Source organism: Myotis yumanensis, unplaced genomic scaffold (assembly GCF_028538775.1).
Source record: "Myotis yumanensis isolate MYYU_CA2020_CCGP unplaced genomic scaffold, mMyoYum1.0.hap1 SCAF_8, whole genome shotgun sequence".
Lineage (NCBI taxonomy): Eukaryota > Metazoa > Chordata > Mammalia > Chiroptera > Vespertilionidae > Myotis > Myotis yumanensis.
In genome coordinates this window covers 60,333,954-60,358,658 of record NW_027223759.1, presented here as the reverse complement: position 1 = coordinate 60,358,658, position 24,705 = coordinate 60,333,954, and the positions used below count along the sequence as shown (strand labels likewise).

Genomic DNA, 24,705 nt, shown 5'->3' with positions numbered 1-24,705 from the left:
AGCCGGTTTGATGGGTAGTTTTAGTCTGTGGTTGCCATCCCTGCAAGCTAATTATTGAAAGGCATTTGAATTGGCTGGTTGGGACCAGTCATCTACTTTCGATTTTCATGTCTGCATATGTGGCATAACTCACACTCGGGCACAAACCAGAAAATAGAGCAGGCCATGGTCAAAGACAGGCATCGCGTAAGTTCTTTGACACTTAAACTGTGTAAATGGTGGCTTCCTAACTTAATTTTTAAGTTTAATTCATTCATCTTCTCTACCCCAGGATTTAAATGTGGATGAATTTGAGGAAATTTTTAAGACAAAAGCCCAAGGTCCTGCCATTGATCTTTCTTCAAGCAAACAGAAGATAACGCAGAAGGGATCCAACAAGGTGACGTTACTGGAAGCAAATAGGGCCAAAAACCTTGCCATCACTTTAAGGAAGGCTGGAAAGACCGCCGACGAGATCTGTAAAGCCATTCATGTGTAAGTTCAGGGCATTCTGGGAAACTATATTTCAGTAAAACAAGAAAGTTATGAATTCGTAGATGACGGAAATATTTCAAGAGTGAGGCAGGATCTAAGATAAACGATGGAGCAATTCTTGATATCCCCACACCAGAGAGTCCCTTTGTTACATCTGTGCAACTTGAGAGCTTAATAAAATGTTAACACAAAAGAGGTGGACGAGAAATTACCCTCGGGAGTGCTGTATTACAAGGAGTAATTATAATCGTTTTGGAAGAACAACGGGATCGTGACATTAATTATCTTGGTCGGCTCTCATGTAGGTCTACGGCAAAGCTTCCGTAGAAGGAAAGTTGGGTGGAGTATTGCAGATGCTAAGAAAAGGAAGAAATGTCAGTTTTCTCTGCAGTATCTGATTTTTATTCAGATTTGTTGAATACAAATGTGATGGCATTTGTGGGATGATGCCATCCAACGCCAGATGCACATGTGATATGGAGGCACATTTCAATTTATAACAATAGGAATGTGATTGCTGTTGCTTTTAGTGCTTTCAGGACATTTTAAACAAAGTTGAGTTATTTTTTTTTTATCCTTGAACAGCAGAGAAGGCATTGGTTTTATTTATTTTTCTCTTAGAAAAATCTTTCTACTCTTCTTATGGTCATGATGACTTTCAAATATGATAAGGATGTTATTAGATGTTTTAGGAACTAAATCATTGTAAATTGACATTTCATAAATTTTGGTCAGGGATTCCTTCTGCAGTAAATGGCCCCAAGAAATCATCTGTTCCAATTTTATGTCCTCAGCCAGGATCATAATCTAATAGTCCAGTGCATTCCTCCAGTCTGTTCTGATTTCTGAGGTTGAAACCTGATACACGCTTTGGTTTTTAATTTGTACATGCCTTGTTTGCCATGGTGATTAAATATAATTATATTATTTTGCTGAACAAAGATTGTCCGTAGAACAATATAGAGGTTGTAGCAGATACTTCGTTGGTTCAAATTGAGCATACATCCACAGGGATCTGGTATTCCTTCAAGGGATGTATACACTTAAGCCAAAATATCCCTAGGGCACAGGCATTTGGTTGCATTTTTTTCTAAAGAATAAAATATATTCCCAGTTATTGGTTTAATTGAAATATTTTATAGAGTTCACCAGATATTCTCTAATTGTGTGTACAGTATTAATCTCCCAATTAGCAGTACTTAACATGCCTAAAATCCATGTCCTTGAATGACTTCACCATTGATGCTTCAGCCTTCCTCTGCCTCTTCCCACTGTCATTTACTGCTGATTTCTGGAGGCTTCGAGCTATAGTGATAGCTTAAAGAACTGTGTGGGATGTGATGAGGTCCAGGTTGTCAGGAAGGATCAGCGAAGGTGCTGGCTGCACAGTCAGGAGTCAGCACCACGGGCGTCTTCACCGTCCACCTGTGACGCACTGGCTGGGTGGCTCCCAAGCCGGACCCGATGGAGGTGTGGGTGAAAGGGTGGGGGCTTTCTCTCCAACACTGACGTGTCCGCATCTGCCCTCAGCTTTGACTTGAAGACGCTGCCTGTGGACTTTGTGGAATGTTTGATGAGGTTCTTGCCGACCGAGAATGAGGTGAAAGTGCTTCGGCTCTACGAGCGGGAGAGGAAGCCGCTGGAGAACTTGTCGGACGAGGACCGCTTCATGATGCAGTTCAGCAAGATCGAGAGGCTCCTGCAGAAGATGACCATCATGGCCTTCATCGGGAACTTCGCCGAGAGCGTCCAGATGCTCACGCCTGTGAGTGGACCGACTCTGGCAGGGGAGGGGGTCCGAAGAGACACCGAAACCCTTGTATTGGTTGAAGTCTCTCTCAGGATTGTGCTTCGTGTCATGGGCTCTAAAGACTCCTTTCCAGGACTTCCTAGATTCCATTGTTAGTTCGGCCATCTTTTTCATTTTGTGTATGCCAAGTGAATTTGAAAATGGTGACGTTTTCCATATTGCCATTCTCCCTAGAGGATGAATGTGTCCTCTGGATTTTAAAGTCCCGGTCAATTCAGAGGACAAGGAAAAACCATTTTCCTAGCCTTAGTCTCCTCCTGAAGATACCAGATCTCTGGCTGGGGTGGCAAAGCTGAAAATGTGACTTTCGTTTCAAAAACCACCCCCAATCTTTAGCGAACAGGTTTATTGGCTTCGTTGGAAGCATCGCATTTATCATGGGCATCTTCCTGCTTAGGGTTTGTCACAGTGCACTGTGGTTACGTAGGAAGAAGAGCCAGCCATCTCCTCCTCCTCTGTGTTAATCTGGTGGAGGCTATGAATATCACAGACATAAATATCATAGAAAGTTCTTCCCCAGCCTTTGTTAGTAACGGATTACAGCAGTACAGGTATCTTCCGTCCGAATATCTTCCGAGAGCATCTGGAGGGTGGTTCTGCTCCTTTGCTGTTCTGTTTTCATCGCTGAGGAGCCCCATTGATTTAAAATATAAACTGTGTTCCATGGCGAGAGGGGGGCAGGGGGGTGAGCTCTGCTGGAACACGCTGGTGACTGAGTCTCATGGTCATAGGTTTTGTGACAGGTCAGTTCTGACATTTCTCCTCATTTCAAATACTTTGAGGGAAGAGCTCGCATGGAATGACGTGGTTACCGAACACCCGGCAGAGCACTCACATTCACGTTCAGGAAAAAACAGAATCTCAGCATTGAGGCTGGAAGGTCTACAGGCAGGCCTGTTTTCTTCTGTGTTCACTCTTAGTTTCCAGTGAGAGTATCCCATTTTTAACATCTTTGTTTTTCTTCTCTCCCCTTCCTTCCTTTGACTGGAATCTAGCAACTGCACTCCATTATAGCAGCATCTGTCTCTATAAAGTCGTCTCAAAAACTCAAGAAAATTCTGGAGGCAAGTGACGTTTCCTTGGTGCCTGGACGGGAGGGTGGGCCTGACAGCCCCATCCTCTGCCCGGGAGCTGGGCTGATGGGCTTCTCTCTGCTCGCTTTTGTTTGCAGATCATCTTGGCCCTTGGGAACTATATGAACAGCAGTAAACGAGGAGCAGTTTATGGATTTAAGCTTCAGAGTTTAGATCTGGTGAGTGGACTAAAAGCAATGCAAGAGCTCTCTGAGGCATAAAACAGCTGGCAGAGATTACATCCTGGAGCAGAGAGTCTGCTCTTGGAAGTGGGCTGGGAGGTTGTGATGAGGATGCTCTGCTAGCGGAGGACCAATCGGTGCACGTGTTCTGGAACAGCGTTTGGCAGCAGGCACTTAGATCCTTAGAAACACTCCTACCCTGTGACCTAGTATTTCCATTTCTAGGAATCCATCCTCAGGAGTCTGAGTGATGGATGCCGTATTTACTCATCATTGCAAATAATTAGCAACATTGTAAAGAGCCAAGATTTGGGGACATAATTAAAGATGCTATAGCAATAGTTCATACAGTGAACTCTTCTTCAGCTGTTAGGAGACTTGTGAAGAATTTTCAAAGAATTCTATGTTGAGAAAAGAGCACAGGCTATAAATGGAATGTACAGATAATTTTCAACTAAGTAAAGTAGGTAGGAAAACCTGAATAGAAGTATGTTGAGATACAGAGAGGATGGATGGAATTGGAGAATTTTTAAAAACTGCTTCTTTATACTTTTCTGTCCTTTCTAAAAATGTTTGGCTTATTCTGGATGTAACGGGTGCCCTGGCTTTCAGAGCCCCCTGATTTATATGAACAGGAGCAGAGGAAATGCTGCGTGACCCAGCCTGTGCGGGGCCGACGTGGCCTCCATGCGAGGAGGTGGGGCAGTGACGGAGTCCCCAGCCTGGGCAGCATGCGGTTATTTGATAGTCAGTGTCCCATTAGTCACAGTCTGTCCCCCAGAAGGTCATGGACTGTTGGGCAGGTCTTATTTGGGTCATGAGAGGCCGGGACGAAGAGAAGGGCTGAGTTCCATGTGGAGTCTGCAGGGTAGAAGCCCCGCTGTGTAGGGCGAACCTGTGCACACCTGTGGCTCCACACGCACTCCGGCTCTTCACCTGAGAGAGCACTACACCTGGAGTCTTTCTTCCTGCTTTGAAGCCAGAGAGGTGTGGGGTGGGGGAGCTCCTGTGAGTGCAGCTGTGGGGACAGTCCTAGGTGCCAGGGTCATCCCTAAAGTCGAGCATATCCCCTGGTCAGGACGTCCTCTAGTCATTTAAAGTCAGCGGGCTGGCTCCTCAAAGAACAGATCCAGGCTTGAGTCTCCCAGCAACGTTGCTTGTCCATGTTGGGACACCTGTACTCCAACATGAGTCACTGACTCTGGGAGAACGCCATCGATGGGTAACTCTCCCACGACCTCTCACTCTAACCCTTACTCCCTTTTGTTTTCAGCTTTTAGATACGAAGTCCACAGACCGAAAGCAAACACTGCTGCACTATATATCCAATGTCGTAAAGGAAAAGTATCAGCAAGTGTCCCTCTTTTACAATGAGCTTCATTATGTGGAGAAAGCTGCTGCAGGTACTGGACTTCCGCTGTTAATGTTCCTCCTGGGGACTGAGTGGCTTTAATCAGGGGGTGGGGAGGAGCCATTCTCTGCTTAGCAGACACTCCTCAGGACCTCTCTCAAGAGGCGGCTGAAGCATCCAGCTCTGAGCTGGAACCCATGGGCTATGGTGTGGCTCCTTCCTGGGAGCAGTAATGAACTTGGGCATGAAGGTGACTTCTCTGTGTCCTCTCAGTAAAGACCCAGGTCTCTGGGCCTTATGCACCTTCCCTCTTCCATTTTTTTCCCTTTTTATTTTATTGCTGTTTTTCGAAATAAGAGAACGAGAGTCTGAGAATTACCCCTCAACAAACACCTGTATTTTGTGGTGGTTCATGTGCTCAGGTGTGGCGGTTCTAAACATTTTGCCTTTAGTCTGAAAACAAGTTAAATTATCAGTACTTCGTGGTTGTGACTTTGCTATGACAGTTATGCATTTTCTCATTTAATCACCAGTGGTTCTGAGATAGCTGCTGTACTAGGCAATCATCTCCCCATGTTATAGATGAGAAAGCTGACTTTTTTAGAGGTTAAATGTCCTGCTCAACATCACGTGAGTCACAAGCAACAGAAACAGGACTAGAACCTAGGTTGTCTTCTCAGACAGTGTATGGCCCAGGGTACCATGTCCTCTAGAAAGAATATTAGGTTAGAAAGAGGAACAACATGCAAATCAACCTCAGAGTTAGTTACAGGTTGTGATTCCCAAATTATCATTGTGAAACATGGTGTTTATTACAAATTCATATTCCTGAGGCCTACCACAGATTGCCGAATTGAATCTTTGAGGATATTGTAACAGTTTGCATATCCATTGCAGCATGTGTACTTAGAGACATAATCAAGATTTATTTATCTTTTAAAAATTTATTTTTCAATTACAGATGACATACAATATTATATTAATTTCAGGTGTACAACATAATGATTAGACATTTATATTTCTTACAAAGATCACTGTGATAAATCTAGTACCCATCTGACACGATACACAGTTACTATATACTAGAGGCCCAGTGCACAAAATTTCATGCACTGGGGGTTGGGGGGGTCCCTAAGCATGGCCTGTGCCCTCTCGCAGTTTGGCACCCCTCGCTCCTTATCACCTGCCTGCTCACTGCTCCTTACCACTCGGCTCACTGCTCCTTAGCACTGCTGTGGAGGCAGGAGAGGCTCCTGCCACTGCTGCTGCGCTCGCCAGCTGTGAGCCCCGCTTCTGGCTGAGCAGCACCCTGTGGGAGCTCACTGACCACCAGGGGGCAGCTCCTGTGTTGAGCATCTGCTCCCTGGTGATCAGTGTGCGTCATAGTGACCAGTCATTCTGCCATTTGGTCGATTTGCATATTAGGCTTTTATTATATAGGATTATTGACTGTATTCCCCACGCTCTACTTTTCATCCCCATGATTATTTTTATTACTGGCAATTTGTACTTTTTAATCCCTTCCACGTTTTTAACCACCCCCCCATACCCCCCCCCCCCCCCAAAAAAAATCTGGCAAACATAAAAATGTTCTTTGTATGTATGAGTTTAAGTGTTATTTATCTTTGTAATTCCCTTTGCCCTGGCAAATGGATCATGGTACTAAATGAATGAAGGAATGAACAAGTGAATGAATGAATGAATGAATGAATGAATGAGGGGATGCACTGTTACTGGGATGGATGCTGCTGGAACCGGGTGGAGACGGAGAGGCAGGTAGACGTGATAGTGTGATTATGAAGGACTGCAGTGCCACCTGTGGCAGGTTGACTGAGGGGTCAGGGCTCACTGGGCTATGATCAAGAATTCTGACCAGGGTGTGGTTTTCCTCTGCCTAAATTAGAGGAGGTCTTTAGCATCACAATTTTAATAATAAAAAAAAAGTTTTAAAAAATTTCAACCTTACTAATTAGCACGTTTTATTTGGCCCAAATGAGATTTCCTGAAAGTGTGATTTGGAAAAAAAAATCTGTGGGGGAGATGGAGGAACTCTGGCTGCATTGTTTTCTATGTTGATTTTCTGGTGCCCTGGTGCGCTGCCTCGGATTCCTTATACTTTCACTCATTCACTCACCTTCGTGTGCCCAGTGCACCTTTTTGATTTCCTGCTGTGTACTTGGCACCATCCTAAGCATTGAGGAGTCAAAGGTGACCAAGGCAGCATGAGTGTAGTTAGAGGGAAAGCATGCTGCATTGTTCTGTAATCCATGCATGTGCAGAGCTGCGTCAGCAGTGGGGAGCCGGAGCCGGAGCTGGGGCCTGGACCTCCTGCAGGAGCTGCTGGAGCTACCTGCCCTGGGAGGTGGCCGCTCTGTGCTAACAAACCCTTCAACACAGGCAAGGGTTGTTTAACAAAAAGAAGGCTGTCTCGGGGCCAAGTGGTCAATACAAGTTCAACAGGTAAAATGCTGCCCTCTGCTGGAGAGCCACAGAAATGCAGAGTTCAGAGTGTTCAGGTCTTAGAGAACCTCTATAGGCCAACCCATAGGCCTCGTCTCCTGTAAGAGACCTGGAGTAGGTGTGTAAAAGCCCCGGACTGGAGTCCATGGTTGTTACCTGAACTCCATCTCTGCCACCTTCCACCTCTAGGGCAGGGCACGTAACCCCTCTGTGCTGCTTTTCCTTGTTGGTGAAATGGGTAACGGTACAAATGAATCACTGCATGTGAGGAATGTTAATGCAGTGCTGGATAGTGAGCACTAGGGGAGTTATTTACGTTAAAGGATGCCTGCACTGAAAGCTGGAAATGAGGTCTGAGCCCCGCGAGTGACCCAGGGGATCCCCTGAGAGCTCGGCGCGCCAGCCAGCCCACGGTGGTCTGGACTTCCTGGCCGAGTTCACGGGAACGTTGCTTTCTCTGCTTCAGTCTCCCTCGAGAACGTCTTGCTGGACGTGAAGGAGCTGCAGAGGGGCATGGACCTGACCAAGCGGGAGTACACCATGCACGACCACAACACGCTGCTGAAGGACTTCATCCTCAGCAACGAGGGGAGGCTGAAGAAGCTGCAGGACGACGCCAAGATCGCGCAGGTCGGTACCTGCGCCCTCGACCCCACAAAGAAGTGGTGGGGTCCCTCAAGGCCACCTGGGGGAGCTGGCCCCGGACTTTAGGGGGAAATTGCCCTCTGTCTGCTGAGGGCAGAATTCTTATGTAGCTCGTGGTTATTGGGGAGGGAGTGTCTTTTCGAATATTGTACCTGGAAGGTCTCCTGTTCCTGTTTGTTGACCTCTCTAATTTGGGGGTTCATCCTCTTGGGTAGAGGCCCCCCTTCCTCTCCTCATCCCCTGCCAGGCTTCCTGTATGTGAGTCCTGTGTTCAGGTCAGCCCACACGTGTCAGGCTGTGCTCAGCAAAGCAGTGTCCCCAGTGCGTTGGGTTTCTGTAGGCCTCTGGCCTTGAAGTCTCACACACACTGGGCAGGCAGTCTGCACACGTGAGAAACAGCCAAGGAGAGCAGAGCATTGTGGGAACTCCGCAGGTGGACGGGGTTGATGGCTCCCGTTCGAGGCTGGCCGTCTTGGGTCCCGGAAGACTCAAGCAGACCTGGAGAGTCCTGATGTGGGGCTCCTTACGGAGCAGTGCAGCAGCGGGTGGGGATTTTAAGTTTGGGTGACTTCTAAGATCCCATTGGTTTTAGGAAGCTCTTGAGAGGAATAGAATATTTGTGTGTATGGTGGTGTGTAGGGGTGTGTGTAGGTGTGTGTGTGTGTGTGTGTGTGTAGGTGTGTTGTATAGATGTATATATGTGTAGGTGTGTGGAGGTGTGGAGGTATGTGTGTGGAGGTGTGTGTGTGTGGAGGTGTGTGTGTGTGTGTGTGTAGGTGTATAGAGGTGTGTGTGTGTGTGTGGAGGGGTGTGTGTGTGTGTGGAGGTGTGTGTGTGGAGGTGTATAGAGGTGTGTGTGTGTGTGTGGAGGGGTGTGTGTGTGGAGGTGTGTAGAGATGTGTGTGTGTGTGTGTGGAGGTGTGTGTGTGTGTGTGTGTGTGTGTGTGGAGGTGTGTGTGTGTGTGGAGGTGTGTAGAGGCGTGTGGAGGTGTGTGTGTGTGTGGAGGTGTGTGTGTGTGTGGAGGTGTGTGTGTGTGTGGAGGTGTGTGGAAGGGGCAGGTTCCCAGAGATGGATCCCGTGGGCCTGCTCGCTCTGGCTGCCTCTGACCAGCAGGGCGGAAACAAGGGCTGCTGGGGCAGGTGGGAGCACGGGGACGGGGAGCGGCTGGAGCCGCTGTCATCACCCTGCTTCACGGCAGCTCTTTACCCGAGCGTCACGGTCAGTTGCTGGGACTGATGGAGTGAAGGGAATTTGCTTTTCCGCAGGACGCCTTTGATGACGTGGTGAAGTATTTTGGAGAAAACCCCAAGACGACGCCGCCCTCTGTCTTCTTCCCTGTGTTTGTCCGGTTTGTGAAGGCCTACAAGGTAACTGGGAGCAGGTGTCCTCCAGGCCTGCCTGGCCTTGTGTCCCAGGCGGGCGCCCTCCAGAGCCGCTCTGGTCTCAGCGGCTGTTCGGGCAGCAGTCTCCGGCTGGGGAGGCCGTGCTCCTGGGGCCGCGGCCCATCAGGCTCCCTGTGTCCCCCCCGCCAGCCAGGCTCAGCCTGAAAACACAGCCATGGCTGCTCCTTGGGGCAAGCGAGATGCTCCACTACCATGGCTGCCTTTCACCCTCACAGGCATGTTAAAGGGCTTAGAAACCCCAGGCCTCCCCCAGGGGACCGAGCCCTGGCCTGTGGCCAAGGTCAGGAATCGCCTGCCTGTGGGTCCTGCCCAGGCTTCCGGCGTCCAGACCAGCATTTCTCTGTGCGCTGAGGGGTGGCGCTCGGGAGGGCGGTTGCTCTGCTTCTTCATGTGGACGAACAGTGGCCGGCCCTTTAAATGGGAGGCTTTGACCGAACCCAGGCTCTAGTCTTGAAAAAGCCTATGACCCAAAGGGGCCTGTGTCAGCAGAATTTGTCCCTGGAGCTAGAGTGACAAGGAGGGCGCTAGAGGATTGCAGTGCCGCGGGAGACCCTGCATCCCGTGTTCTCCAGGCTGGTCTGCGTATACATACCCTTGGTAGTGTTGGTGGAGGCAGGAGGGAGTGTGGCTGTGAAGGGAGGGGGGACGTGTCAGGGTTATCTACATTTCTGAGAAATATCCTATTGGAAGTAGTAGGTCACTTCCGCAGCCCCAAGAGGCTGCTGGCTTTGGAGAACCATCCCGGGGCCTTTTACTGAGACTCAAAGATCCCAGTCTGTAGGGATCTCTTCTCAGCATGGCCTCGTGTAGCGGTGCCATCACGAGCTGTGCAGATGGAGAATGCCCTTGGAAGTGAGGCTGACCCAAGCCCAGCACTAAGTCCTTGCGCAGGACGCAGAGCCACGCGCCCTGAGAAGGTCGCTGTCAGCGGCTGCTGACTGGTGCCGGGGCCAGGTGGCTCCCCTCATGTGCTGGGGCTGCCTTTTTTCCTACAGAAGAAGTTATAAGCCTGAGGTCTAAAGAGAAATATGCTGTTATTAAATCGTGTAATACAAGCTGGGAAGTGGCTCTGGTTGGTCTCAAAGCGTGATGCTTCCGCAGGGACACGTGTAGAGCAGAGGAAAAGGAGAAGCTGCTCTTGGGGGGGTGGGTGCCACAGGCCGTGCCTGTCGGGGTGCCCCATCCACATCACTTCACCCTGGGGTCCTGTCAGCTGGCGCCACAGAACACTCATCAGGCAGTGACGTCACAGGATATGTTACCTGCCCTGAATGTCGCGTAACAACCTGCCAGCCTGACCCAGACCCGGGTGTTGTGCGTGGGGAGTGGGGTTGTAGGTTGTCATTCCTCCTTTCCCTTCTCAAGTTCCATCAACATGAAACTTAGGAGGCATCAAGCCCTAGCTGGTTTGGCTCGGAGGATAGAGCGTCGGCCTGCAGACTGAAGGGTCCCGGGTTCGATTCCGGTCAAGGGCACATGCCTGGGTTGCAGGCTCGATCCCCAGTAGGGGGCATGCAAGAGGCAGCCGATCAATGATTCTCTATCATCATGGATGTTTCTATCTCCCTTTCCCCTCCTCTTTGAAATCAATAAAATATATATTTTAAAAAAAGAGGCATCAAATGTAAACTTTCCTCTGATACCAGCTGGATTGGAGGAAGTGTGTGTATCTGTGAGCTGACACTCAGCCTCAGGTAGATGACTTAACCCAGCCGTGGGCAAACTACGGCCCGCGGGCCGGATCCGGCCATTTGAAATGAATAAAACTAAAAAAAAAAAAAAAAAAAGACCGTACCCTTTTAAGTAATGATGTTTACTTTGAATTTATATTAGTTCACACAAACACTCCATCCATGCTTTTGTTCCGGCCCTCCGGTCCAGTTTAAGAACCCATTGTGGCCCTCGAGTCAAAAAGTTTGCCCACCCCTGACTTAACCAGTTCCCAGCTGTTAGAAGTCTCGTTAGGGAGGCTGACTTCAGAAGAGAGGATGCGGGAGGGCTGAGTTGACATGAGCCTGTTTCATTTCTTGTCCTAAATCGATCGGACTAGTGACTCTGCCTCCCTTGGGAAGGAACAAGCTGTGGGCAGAACCTATGAGTGTCACTGGGTGAGGCCCCTGGAGGAGACACAAGGAAAGGAATAGAGGTCTCCCCCTGACAGTGGGATCCGGAAAGGACTCTGGATGGGGTAAATTTGAGCTACTCGATTTTGAAGAGGTGTCATAGGGACAGACAATGAAACCCCAGGCCCGTGTTACGTACAGGCACCAAATGTAGATCTGACCCTTCTTCCGCTTACTCTAATTCCTGGCTCACCGAGGATTCTCTCACAATGACTTTTTAGACTCTTGACTGCTGTCATTTCCACTGACGTGTCATTGATTCTTTTGACTTGACCCAGCAAGCGGAGGAGGAGAACGAGCTGAGGAAGAAGCAGGAACAGGCGCTCATGGAGAAGCTCCTGGAGCAGGAAGCTCTGCTGGAGCAGCAGGACCCAAAGGTGAGGGTGCCTGGTCCTGCCCTGGAGGCGCCTGGGGGCGAGCAGGAGAGACGGGCAGCAAGCCAGGCTTGCCCAGGACGCTTGCCGCTTCCTCCACGGGCCCCCCAACTCGGCAGCTGGACATTTGCTCACTCATTACTTTGTTCAGCAAAAACTTGAGTGAGGCTAAGAGCATGTTTGCGTAGCATTCCTGTTTACAGAGATCTGGAACGCAGAGCTTAGCTCGTATACACTACAGAGAGGCCGTGTCGGATGATTGCCCTGCTTGTGTCCAGGGAAGGCTTCATGGGGATGCCACTGGTGCTGGCCTTGCTGGCTGCAGGGCTTTGCCAGGAAGAATGGGGTTGGGGGGTATTCCATGAAGGGAAGCATCGTAGGTAAAGATCACAAAAGGCCGCAGGTCAAAGCGTTCTTCATCTTGATCCTCTGCAGCCAAGTTTAAGAAGTCAGTGGTTCTCACCTTAGGACCCAACCTTCCCATTGCCGCCGGCTGGACTTTTGTGTTCCTCAGTGAGTTTGTTTTCTTCCCAGAAGCTTTCTGTGTTCCTCGGCTTGAGCACAGTGTGGGCTGGTGTTGCTTGTGTGTTTGGTGGAGGCTCAGACACGTTTTGGATTTTCTCCAGCCTCCGATGGGTGCTGGTCTCACTAATCTCTGCCTTGCTTCTTTCTTCTCAGTCTCCTTCTCACAAATCAAAGAGGCAGCAGCAAGAATTAATTGCGGAATTAAGAAGGCGGCAAGTGAAAGATAACAGACATGTGTACGAAGGGAAGGATGGTGCCATTGAAGATATTATCACAGGTAAAGGATACTTCCTCGTGGTGGCCCGTGGAGATCCCGCTGGCCTCACCGTGCCGGCCGCTTGCAGATTTCGCTGCTGCTTGTCCAGGGTTTCCAGTTCTTCAGTGACTTTAATCAGACCCAGAATTGTGCAGAGACTCTGCTAGTGTTTGAAGTATATTATAGTAGCCCGTGTACTACCTGTCAGAGAAGCCCACAAGCTCTCTGAAAAATCTCATTTCTCAATATCATTGGGGAGGAATCTGATTTCTCAATATCATTGGGGCAAAAATCTCATTTCTCAATATCATTGGGGGAAATCTGATTTCTCAATATCATTGGAACCCTTTAGATTTCACCAGGGCTCCTTCTCCTAACGGTTTTACATTGTCTTCCATTTGTCCTGTGCTCCATTTCCTTCCTCTCGGCCACTCCTTCCCTGATTGATAAAGGCTATGGCAAGACCCATTCGAGGTCTGTACTAACACTAACCACAGTCATTGCAGATGTCTCCAACTTGCTCTGTAACAGCCTCTCCACTCCTTCCAGGGAACTGAAGACAAACGCGAATCCGGGGCTGGTGCTTCCATTCAGAAGGGCCAGTGGGCTTCCAGCCCAAGGCTGGGGAAGGGCTCCTTGTCAGCCAAGAATGGTGCCTGACCCAGCTTGGTTCTTGCTGATTAAGTCGTAGCCTAATGCCTTCTGCTGGAACCAATTCTGTAGACTTTCTGCCTTCCCTCTTAGCAGATCAGACAGCAGTTTGGGCCACTGGCTTGTGGCCATGGCTGGAAGTGACGTCCCTTTCATGTCTGTTGCATATGGACCCTATTTATCAGCTTCCAAGATGCTTAAACTTTTTATTGTGAGAAATATTTTAAATATGAAAAAGTGTGGAGAATGTATGATGCGTTCTCATGTACCCACCACCCATTTACAATTTTTAGCTCAGGACCAGCCAGTCTTATTACATGCCTGCTTCTACCTATTCCCCATCCCCAACCTCTGGGATTATTGTGAGGCAATTCCAGGACAAACAGTTTCATGTGGAAATATTTCAGTATGAACCTTCGAAAGATAAGGACTCTAATAAAGCAAACATGCCCACAGCTCCATTACCAGACACCTCCTCAACTATTTCTTGATATAAAATATCTAGTCATTATTCATATTTCCCCAACTGTCCTAGTTTTTACAAACTCTTAGACTTTTTTATTATTTTTTATTTTTAAAATATATTTTATTGATTTTTTACAGAGAGGAAGGGAGAGGGATAGAGAGTTAGAAACATCGATGAGAGAGAAACATCGATCAGCTGCCTCCTGCACATCCCCCACCGGGGATGTGCCCGCAACCCAGGTACATGCCCTTGACCGGAATCGAACCTGGGACCTTTCAGTCCGCAGGCTGACGCTCTATCCACTGAGCCAAACCGGTTTCGGCCAGACTTTTTTAATTCTTCTACTTTTGACGTCTCATCTCTTGTTAAAGCTTAGTCAGCATTGTAAATAAGGATCCCAAACTGCGGAAACCACAAATTTTTCCACCCGCTCAGACCCAAGGCAATAAAATGCTAAAGCGGAAGTCAACAAGGAGTCCCTTGCCCAGAGTTAAACACAGAGTAAGTTCTGAGAGGCTGGCGAAGGTGCCGTGTCTGTACATGGTACAGATGTATTCTGTGTGTACCTGCCTGCCGGTACCTCAGGTTCCCCCTGCAGGGGTCTGTGGCTGCTCCCAGATAAAGCCCCTGTGGTTTAGCGTCTCTCTTGAGGGAGAAGCTCTGCTCTGAGCAGGACCAGGAACAGACCTCTTCGGGTAAACGCCTCTGGCCCTCAGTGCTGCCGGATTAACTTATTACGGAGAAGCATCCAGCCTCGCACATTGAGAACTTGGGTTCCTTTTCATTAGTCTGTTCTCCATCTCAGTGACACCTGGCTTGTAAACTGAGCAAGACGTATAGTTTTTATTCGCCTGACCTAATCATTGCTCTGTCGTGGGAGGGGACAGTGCGTGTCTGCCTATGGAGCGTTCCTTACTGTCCTTGGGAGGGTTTCCATTTTGTAACCACGACCCAGCCCAGAGTGAGTAACTTAGATTTGATGAGCTCACTTGGGTATGTTGCTGCTGTCCCCCTTTCCTTCCTCCCCCCGCCCCCCCCCCTGGGTATGATTAACAAAGCACTAACTGTGTACTAATGCAATAGATCTTGGCTTCTTACTCTCTTCTGTTTGTCCTGTTTGGCTGTCGTTTTTGATGCAGTGCTGAAGACTGTGCCCTTTACTGCTCGCACCGCCAAGCGTGGCTCTCGGTTTTTCTGCGAACCTGTTCTCACTGAGGAATACCATTACTAAACTATTACTCTTTCTCACCTGATGCTCTGAAAAAGGTTGCTACAGATTTTTTTTACCTCCTATCACCCTTGTATGTCTGTCTGTCCGGACCAGCATGGAACTGCCATCTCCACGTGTTGTGTTGTATGTCGTCTTCATTCTGCACGGTTTTGCATTTCAGCCGTAACTGCTTTTGCACTGCCACTCTCAATACATCTGAATCCACATTGCTGTGACAGTCTGGGTGTGCGTGAGTTGAATGAATAGAATTGCTTGCAGAGATTTTCAGAAAAGTAGTAAATAGAGCACTTCTTTGAGAATCAGGATTGGGTCCCACTAGGTTGCTTATTAAGATTTTTGGACTAATATATTTGAACAAAAACTAATCGTCATTAATAATAACAGCTACTATACCTAACATTTATTGAGTGCGTACTGTGTTCTAACAGGTTTACAGATATTAAACCAGCCTTTATTTTGTACTCGTTTCCCATGCTTTGATTGTATACAGCAAGCATGTCAAACTCAAAGGCTAACCACAGGCCAAATAAACGAGGCATGCGGCCCGAGAATTTGACATGCTTGGTATATAGGCACTCAGAATGCAAAGTGTTCTAACTTGCAAAATGATTTTCAGAAGGAACTGTGAACTATGCACAGCTGTAAACTTGGCCTTAAGGGTTTTATGCATGATAGTCATCATCTACAGTGTCATGGGGAACATGGTACGAGCTTAACCCAGAGAAGCCTTTGACCTAGAAGCCTGTATAAGCTGACATAAGGCAATCCATAGCTTTATACCCACCCCTCTTCCCTCTGAGTTCAGTAATCAGCAGTTCCGTGTTGCAGTAAGGCTGTGAGGCAGGAGGTGAAAACCAAGGCTCAGGAGCCCCTCACTGTCTCATCTTGTTCATGCGACTTCACTATGTTCCATGTCAAACCAGGGCATTTCTTCTGTGATGAGATTATATCTGGGCCTGCTTCTTTGGTCAGGATGGTGGCACCAGAAATAGCAATTACCTATCATCGGAAAATGCCACTGAATTAAAAAAAGAGAAAGATAAAATATTCCCAAGAAGTCATGGCCTGGGCATAGATCCCGATGCCTGGATAAGGAACAAACTTCTCTGCAGTGCCCAGCTGACTAGAGAAGAGACTAGGGCTGCACACAGTCTCATCGGCCATTGCTGTGGTTGGACTCCCGTGCCGAGATTGACATGGAACTGCTGCGTGTTTATTTTGTGGCATGAACTCCTCTGTAATCACCTTATGTATGTTCCTCTGTCTCTGAAGATGTGAAAGGATGTGGTGTGTGGTTCCTGCTCTGAGTGTACTTACCCACCAGTGCTTATTAACAAGGCTAGAAACTGTTACCTCCTTGGCTATTTTTGGTGGTCAGTGTTGCTGTTGGACTGTCATTCTGGAGCCAGACTTCAAAGCAGCTTGGATCTGGGTGGTCAGCGACCCAGATGGGAAGAACGCTCATCTTCTCCCGTTTTATCTAACAACCTCTTGTAGTGATGGCCTCCCACCCTCACCCTCTGTTGGCTGACATGCCCGGGAATGTGAAGCACTAAGTTGAATTGCTTTTCATTTTCATCCCATTTTTATTTAACCATCATTTTGTGTTTTTGTTTTTTTTTCTGTTTAGCTTTAAAGAAGAATAATATCACTAAATTTCCAAATGTTCACTCGAGGGTAAGGATTTCTTCTAGCACACCGGTGGTGGAGGATACACAGAGCTGGCAAGCATCACTTTTTACTTAGCTTCCTCCTCTCTCTGTATGCAGATCAGTGGTTTCAATCTATGGCCCAGGGTAATACTGGTGAGAGTCTACCAGGGAGGTCTTTGTACCTCACTATCAATGATGTGAGGCCAGGCCTCTCTGTTGGACTCTTTCTGGCCTGCTTCCGTATTCTCACATATGACGGCTTGGGCAAGGGTTTTTGCTGATTATTGATTGCTTTGGGTGGTAGGCTGTCCCTTACCCCCTTCTTAGCCTTTGAGTTATTCAGTTAACTCCATTTTTATCTGAAGAAATCGAGAGCCAGTCCTGGCCAGAGAACACGATCTGTAGCCTTTGGAGAAGGATTAGGATCTTTAAAATTAATTGTTCGGAGGGCTCAGGAATCAAAGAGGCAGGTCCCTGCGTGCCCTTAGCCAGAAGTGGGATTCTAGCCTTCCTACCACTCTGTGCCAGGAAGCAGTCTCCGGAGGATCAGGGTATGCAAACCTGTGCTTTGCTTGCACTTTGGAGTAGGGCAGGGTCACAAAGCCCAACAAGCCCAGAGCTGGTGGGCACTGTGCGGAAGGAGGGCACCGTCTTGCACTCGGCTCCAGCTTGTGTTTGCCTGCTGAGAGTTTGGGCCCAGTATTGCCAGATCCTCCAGTTTTCCAACCGAAGTCAGAAACCTTGACTTTTATGTCAATTACCAGTTTAAATATCAGGCAACTGTACTTAAAAATGTAAGTGAAAGTCAAACATCCTATTGTTTTTGTGTTTCCCCTTCTAAAGGTAGAATGTTCCCTAACAGAAATAAAAAGTACTAAATTAATAAAAGGGAAATGTATAAGCAAAACAAGGGGAAGAAGTATAAAGCCTGCTTTATTTTTCCCTATATCCTGACTCCATCAAAAGGAAAGCATGCTTCATACTTATTACTCAAATAAAATTCCTCTTGTTCATCCCACGTTATCCCTCCAGAGCAATGCCTGCTTGAACTAACATGCAACGAGGCATTTTTAAAATAATAGGCATTCCATTCCGCTATGCATTTGCAATACAAATTGGAGAATGCAGGAGTGCCCATATAACTTCTCTGCTGTAATGAAAAACCAAAAATATTGGTGGCAGGAAAGAATGTTCAGGAATAGAATATTATTTTGATTGAATGATTACTTTTATTTAGTAGTTAAATTGAGCATTGTTTCTAATTCACAAAATAAAAAACTGACCCCAGCTAATAAATAGAATTTAAAAAGTGGAATCTGTGTCTGCAAACTAATTATAGTTCTTCCTTGATTAAAATTGGGATAAGATAGGACAGGACAATCGGTTTTATTAGTTTTGCAGTTTAAATTCATTATTGTTTATATTTAGGTTTCCAGAAAGAAAGAAACACCTAAGCCATAGCGATTTCCAGTTGAGGAAATGTTTCAAAGTAAGACTTCAGCTAGACCCTCTGGCCAGTGACAAAAGCACTCTTCCTCTATTCCCTAAAAGTACCAGAATCCCACCAGTATTACATCATGTTTTGACTGTAAATACAGAGGGCAAAGTTCATGTGTTTGGCTCAGATATTCTGTGGGTTTGCAGGGCCCATTAGCTGACTCTTCTACACAAGCTGCTTTGATTGGCTGCCAGCTGGCCTTGTCTTGCTTAGAAGCACAATATTAAAGGTTGCAATTCTCTCACTGATGCTCTCCTCTTTACAGATCTTAGAAACCAACCATACAGACGAGCCGATGCGGTGAGGAGAAGTGTCAGGCGGCGCTTTGATGATCAGAACTTGCGTTCTGTTAATGGTGCCGAAATAACCCTGTGAACCTGAGACCTGACTGAATGAATAGAGGGTGTGCGTGAAAGAAGCTGTCCACATGAACTTTATGTGCCGCCATTTAACTGCAGCCTTGAACATAGATGAAGTATTCTAAGGGCTCAGATTTAGCAAACATAGGAATTTTAAAATGATGGACCCTCCTTTCAACCTTTGTTAACAAGTGCCTAAAAGTGGAAGTACCTGCTCAGATTAATCAAAGCAATAGGATTGGATTTGATTAGGTATCTTTATACACCAGTATGTTACTCAATTTTTTAATCAAATTGTAAATTTCCTATTACGCGTATTACCTGCCATTGTGAATGTCCCGGGATGGCCCACCCTGGTTTCCTACGAAGTTGTAAATAAGATGGATGCCTCTGTGGTGGGCTCCTTTGTTGAGATGTCTTTTAAGGAATTTTGTGTTTCAGTCATACCCACCAACTTTGTATTTTTAAGGGCTTGCAACATGGAAGGAGGGAAAAGTCTCATGATAAACTTGTGTCCAAAACCAAGCCCTAGTTCAGATAGACTGCAATTCCAATAGCTCAGGAGGATACTCAGCGGTCTCCTTTCACAGTCTACTACCCCGTGCTAGTGTACCGTGCCCTCCCTGGGAGAGTCCCCATATGAATGCAAGGATATGATGGCATACAAATGTTGCACAGTACTGTGTTCTTCAGCTAGGGGCAGCTTTGAAAAGATAATGCAATATATTTATTAATTAGCACTAAAATTAACATCTCAGTAATCAGTATTAGGATTTCTGAGGATCATTATGGGTCAAAACTGAGAAGAGAAATCAGTGCCTTGCTAGCCAGGAATAAGTTCACTAGTTCTATCAACAGTGCTCAAGATTACTTCTGCTGGCGGAGAAGTGTTAGTCACCCAGCCTTACTCTCCTCTGACAATCGGTTGGCTCCCCCGCCCTTCTTCCTTTTGTAAGTCAGAGAAGATATATTTGGCATCATATATCAAAGCGAAAAACTTTGTATTTCCCAGATTACTTTATGAGGAATTGAATATTCATGTTGGGATAAAGCTTAAATGATATATAATGGGACTAAATGGCCATCTAAGCCACTGTTACTTTTCCTTCCTCTGGCAGGGCACTCGATCCATTCCAAAGTCAAAAACTGGACTGAAGCTAATTTGTATTTTTCATAATATACATTCTGCTTCTGGCTTACCTTCTTGGTACATCACATCAGTATATTAATTGTAAAGTTTATTGTATAGTATTTAACCACTGAATTTCTTATTTTATGTTGTGCTTATGTGAACTCCTTGGTGAAGGTCCAATTTTCCTTGGATAATGTGTAGTTATATATGATCTCTTTTTAAATGTACAGATATTTTGCTATAAAATTGGTGCAGTTTTTTATGGTTTTTACACTTAATTCCCACCTAAGCCTCTGGGTAATATTGTAAATATTGTTTAAAAATGCATCGGCCTATGCTATACAATCTGAATGTTATTTTAACTTATAGTTTTTTTAATATATATATTTAACTACAAGGACAGTTTAGAGATCAGTTATCACATTTCACTTTAGCATACCTATTTACAGAAAGATTGCTTTTAAACAGCCACCTGCCAGCAAATTTTCATAAATGTGTACTTTAAAAAGAACATGCCAAGATTTTGTTTTTCTGTTGACTCAACATTAATTTTGACAATACCATGAGTCACACAATACAAATTGGTCCTTTACCACAAGCAGCTGTTTCCCAAAGCTCAATGCTGACGAGCATATTAAACTCACTACTATTTATTAATCTCCAAGTAGACAATAATGTTGGCATGTTCTTTTCTGTTTGTCTATTAATAGGCCTGCTTCTTAGCAATATTAGAAATGTTTTATAAAAGCAGTTCATGTTACTTTTCTGGTCTTTTCATGGCATATGAGCAAATAAAACTATTTACACCACTATCCTGTAACATGTTGTCGTCTTTCAACTCAGAATCTAACTGTATTCGGTAAATTTAGTAAAATCCCTTCCTGTACACTCTTGAGCACTTGTTGTACGGGACAAAGTAACCACTTAGATTTGGGTAGTGAGGGATACAGTTCCCAAATCATACTTATTCTTTCCAGTTATCATTGTAAAGTTTAATTTATTGTTTTTAGCATATTCTTCTTAGGGAAGCAAGGAAATGTAGTATTTCAGGAAACTGTGTAAGTGGCTTGAAAATACTTCAGAGGGCTATAAATTAATCACTTAAGAAACTGTTGTTATATTAAGTCTTTGTTCCCAACTCAGTGCCCTTTCTCTTGTACCAATATAGCTGAAACCTCACTTTAAAAAGCGGAGGGGTTTTGTTTGTTTTGTTGCAGGGCAAAGTGCTTCATGGTAAAAGAAATAAAGTCAGTATTGCATAAATTCAGGTCTTCAAACCCAAACTTCAGCAGTAAGTTCAAATGAGGCCAGATAGGGCTAGGTTTAAGGGCACTGATGCACCAGTAGCATCCATTTTTTAAGATGTTTACCAATGACCCAGAACTAAATCCCCTAGTTCCCACTCTCAAATCACTAAACTCTAAGTCCTAATCCATTAAATTCACTGCAGTGAGTGTTCAATGACCCTGCTGACTCAGCAGTGCTCTGCAAAGGGGGGTGACATCCACCATGGGATCTGCTGGGTCAGCACAGAATTTTACAGTACTACCTACTTGGGTACTGAAAATTATGCTTTTATAATATTGGATTTATAATTCACACATGTATTGATTTTAATATTTGATAACTCTTCTTAGCCTTATACTTATTTCCTAAATTAAATTATATCAGAAATGCCTGCAAAGATGAATCTACTATCATCCCAGTTCATAAAAAAGAATTAATATATTAGTTTCCCATTTCTTTTAAACCTAATACCCCATCTATTTCCAAGAAGAAATTTGAAGCAAAAACAAATGCATTATGAAATATTAATATACTTTTTTTGATTTTTTACAGAGAAAAGCAGGTATTACACCGAGAAAACAGCATGTGGGCACCTAGCATCTCACAGCACAGAACTGCTGCATGAGGGGTGCTTAAAGGTAAAAGTTGACACAAAAACAACTTATTTAGTAAAAGATGTCATTGTTTTCTAATAAATTATATTTATTTACAAAAGGTCTAATTTTATATAACTGAAATTCTTTACATCAGAACAATATAGAAACAGAAAACCTGATAATTACAAACACAGAACATAGAAACCTTGTTCCCCTATTACTCACCTTTCAGAACAAGTCTTCGGTTTAGTTGTAGAGGTAAGCAAAAGACCAATACCTACCAAAAAGTTTGCAGGCATAACCAAAGGAAAAGATGATAAATAGCACATTTAGATACCCCAAGGAACAGCATAAAAGGGCATCAAGAAATGGCTTAATTTAAAAAAAATAAAAAGTGGCTTAGTCTAAATCTGATCTGGTTAGGCAGTCATTCTGTTTCATAGTCTATGATCGAAAATGGGTGGGGGGAGTTTAGCTAGCTGCCCTGAAATGCAAACATCAACCTTACACCTAACGCAAATGCCATTAAATTAAGTCAGTTATCAATCACTAACAATGAGATGTCTTTGAACTAGATCCTGCTGAATCACAAAAGCAGTTTTTACATAGCAAGTTTAAAAAGATTGCAGTTACGGAATTTAGGTCAGGTAGATAAGTGAAATAAAATGAAGGACTGGGGGAATGTGAGAGTAACAGGAGCAAAATCTTCTCACTTCCCACCTCACCATTAAGTCAGCTCCAATAACACTGAATACCTGTCATGTCACCATTATTCACTCCTTTGTCAAAAATAGCCTGAAAATATTAGTTCTCAGCTTGTAATTTAAATAGGAAGTTTGCTATTGTATCTCTTAGGGTTTTAAAGACCAAGTGATCAATAAACGCTTGCTCGAAAAAAATAAAAAAAATAAAGACCAAGTGATCTAGCTAAATGTTAATTCTTCAAATAAATTATACTTTTGAACTTCTATTATATAACATTAACTTATGAATAATTACAAAGGCAAGTTTCAAATCATTACAGGGGAAGATTTCCTTACTCAAAAATCACATGGAAGCTCTATGTTCTGACAAGCTTTTGAACTTTTCTGAAGTAATGGTTAAGGTACAGTCACTAAAACTCATGTTCAGTGCACTTCAGTTGTGTATGTGGCTTTAGTCATGGGTTAGTGTGGTTTATTGCAAAGATGCTTTTTCAAGCCCTTTAATACAGATGGTAGGTACCATGTATGCTGGCTGAGTACATCTGTCAACTAATATGTTACATTCATTCAATAGATGCCTACTATGTGCCAGGCACTGTGCTAATCAACAGAATAAAGCAGTGAATGAAACTTAAATAGGAACTAGACCACCCCTGAAGTCAAAACAATTGAAAACTTAGAGCAAGGTAAGCATTAATAAGGGAAGAATTACTAGACTGGTATTCAGAACCATAGAATGAGATAAGCCTATTATTACAAGCCTATTCCAACAGTTCCATGAAAATCATTCATGATGTTACTTTGTTTCCTTTATGTGAAATCAATGCAGTTTTACCTAGAGAATGTAAAAGACTTAAAATTCTACATCATACTGAGAGAGATACATCCCTAAGGGAAAAGTCTCAAATTTAAGATATTAGGAATTAATGTGCTTTGCCTCATTTTGCTTTTAGAAATGTTTTAGTTATTTACTTTTATAAATCACACAATATACTTAAATATCCTATAAACTTTAAAAACAGCACTCATTACTCTTCTCTGGGTACTATTTGATAAGAAACCATTCTCCTAAATAACATCTAGGTTAAAAAAAAATCTTCACATAAAAGGGGCTCCCTCTTTTTTGATGCAAAAATTAAAGTGGCTACCTAGTCAACACTCAATTGACCATACCAGAAGCATCTAAGGCTAATGCTTCTTACAAAGCCCTTTGGTAACCGGATGAAAACTGGACCTTCTTTCCAGAAAAAATGTACACAAATGTTTCAGGAGATTTTAGTCTCTTCACTATGAATTAAGACTGCCTTACTCTATCTAGGCCAGAGGGGACAAAGTCCGGCCCGAAGGCCTCATAAGGCCTATAAAATCATTTGGTCTGGCCCTGCCAAGGCATTAGGGGTGAGCTAATTAAATATTTGGCCAAATATAGCAGGCTAATTTTTAAGTTGATAATTTTGTATGGACCTCAAATGATGTTATAAATATTCAGATGTCCTTGGCAGGAAAAAGGTTCCCCAACCATGATCTAGGCCAGTGGTCGGCAAACTCATTAGTCAGCAGAGCCAAATATCAACAGTACGATTGAAATTTCTTTAGAGAGCCAAATTTTTTAAATCTTAAACTATATAGGTAGGTACATTGTTATTAACTTAATTAGGGGACTCCTAAGGCTTAGGAAGAGCCACACTCAAGGGGCCAAAGAGCCGCATGTGGCTTGCAAGCCGCAGTTTGCCGACCACGGATGTAGGCCAATCCTTTTCATTTTATAGTATTATGAGGTCCAATTAGCAAAGTTATAACATTTTGATCATTTTCAGGTTTACTGGGAGGGATAAAAAGTATTTTTATTGTTGAAAAACATGAATAACCTATATGCTGAAGCTACTTTTGGGTAATAAAAAAAATCATCACTATTCTTAAAAAAAAAAATGTGGGACTTTTTTTATTTGAAAATAATTTAAAAACGCTCGGGAAAAGTACAATGAATTCTTCATCCTTGATTGATTCAATTAACTTTTCACATAAATTCAATTTTCCCACATAGGGATTATAGACTGGGAGAAAATAAAAACATCAAATATTTGAAGTTCCTGTTTTGACTATAAGTATATTAAATGTATTAGTGAATTTAATCCAATAATTCATTAATATTAATTATGAGGGAAAATGAACCCTCAACATTTGCCTTAGAATTAAAAATATACATTCCCCTTATTTGAAAAGAAAAATGCTTTCCTGCTTGAACACATTTGTTCAAACGCTACTCAAACTGTTTCAACATCAAGTCTAATTGCAAGACATTTCAGCTTTTACAACCTCTATCTTTATTCTAACTGGTTAAAAACATTCACAGAACTCTAGCTTTAACAAAATCTTCCCATCATCTGTGCTTTCAGACTGGACAATATCTTTCTAGCAACTAAATCTCTTTTGATGGGATAATCAAAGGGTA

At 44.5% G+C, this 24,705-nt stretch overlaps 1 protein-coding gene across 8 annotated transcripts in view; it reads left to right on the top strand.

The window, feature by feature from the left end:
* Window positions 1–20,470, top strand: part of FMNL2 (formin like 2) — a 314,347-nt gene extending 293,877 nt beyond the window's left edge. For 2 of the 8 annotated variants that reach the window (XM_070422995.1, XM_070422991.1), the window contains 11 exons: window positions 272–474; window positions 2,005–2,239; window positions 3,280–3,348; window positions 3,456–3,536; window positions 4,813–4,942; window positions 7,817–7,980; window positions 9,262–9,363; window positions 11,801–11,899; window positions 12,575–12,698; window positions 16,656–16,702; window positions 18,441–20,470. In XM_070422995.1, coding sequence (XP_070279096.1) covers window positions 272–474; window positions 2,005–2,239; window positions 3,280–3,348; window positions 3,456–3,536; window positions 4,813–4,942; window positions 7,817–7,980; window positions 9,262–9,363; window positions 11,801–11,899; window positions 12,575–12,698; window positions 16,656–16,702; window positions 18,441–18,479 — 1,293 coding nt within the window. In that variant the 3' untranslated portion in view covers window positions 18,480–20,470. Of the gene's footprint in view, window positions 1–271; window positions 475–2,004; window positions 2,240–3,279; window positions 3,349–3,455; window positions 3,537–4,812; window positions 4,943–7,816; window positions 7,981–9,261; window positions 9,364–11,800; window positions 11,900–12,574; window positions 12,699–14,933; window positions 15,061–16,655; window positions 16,750–18,440 lie in introns of all 8 variants that reach the window. The other 6 variants (XM_070422993.1, XM_070422988.1, XM_070422994.1 and 3 more) reach the window with 3 other exon arrangements.
* Window positions 20,471–24,705: the final 4,235 nt, after the last annotated feature.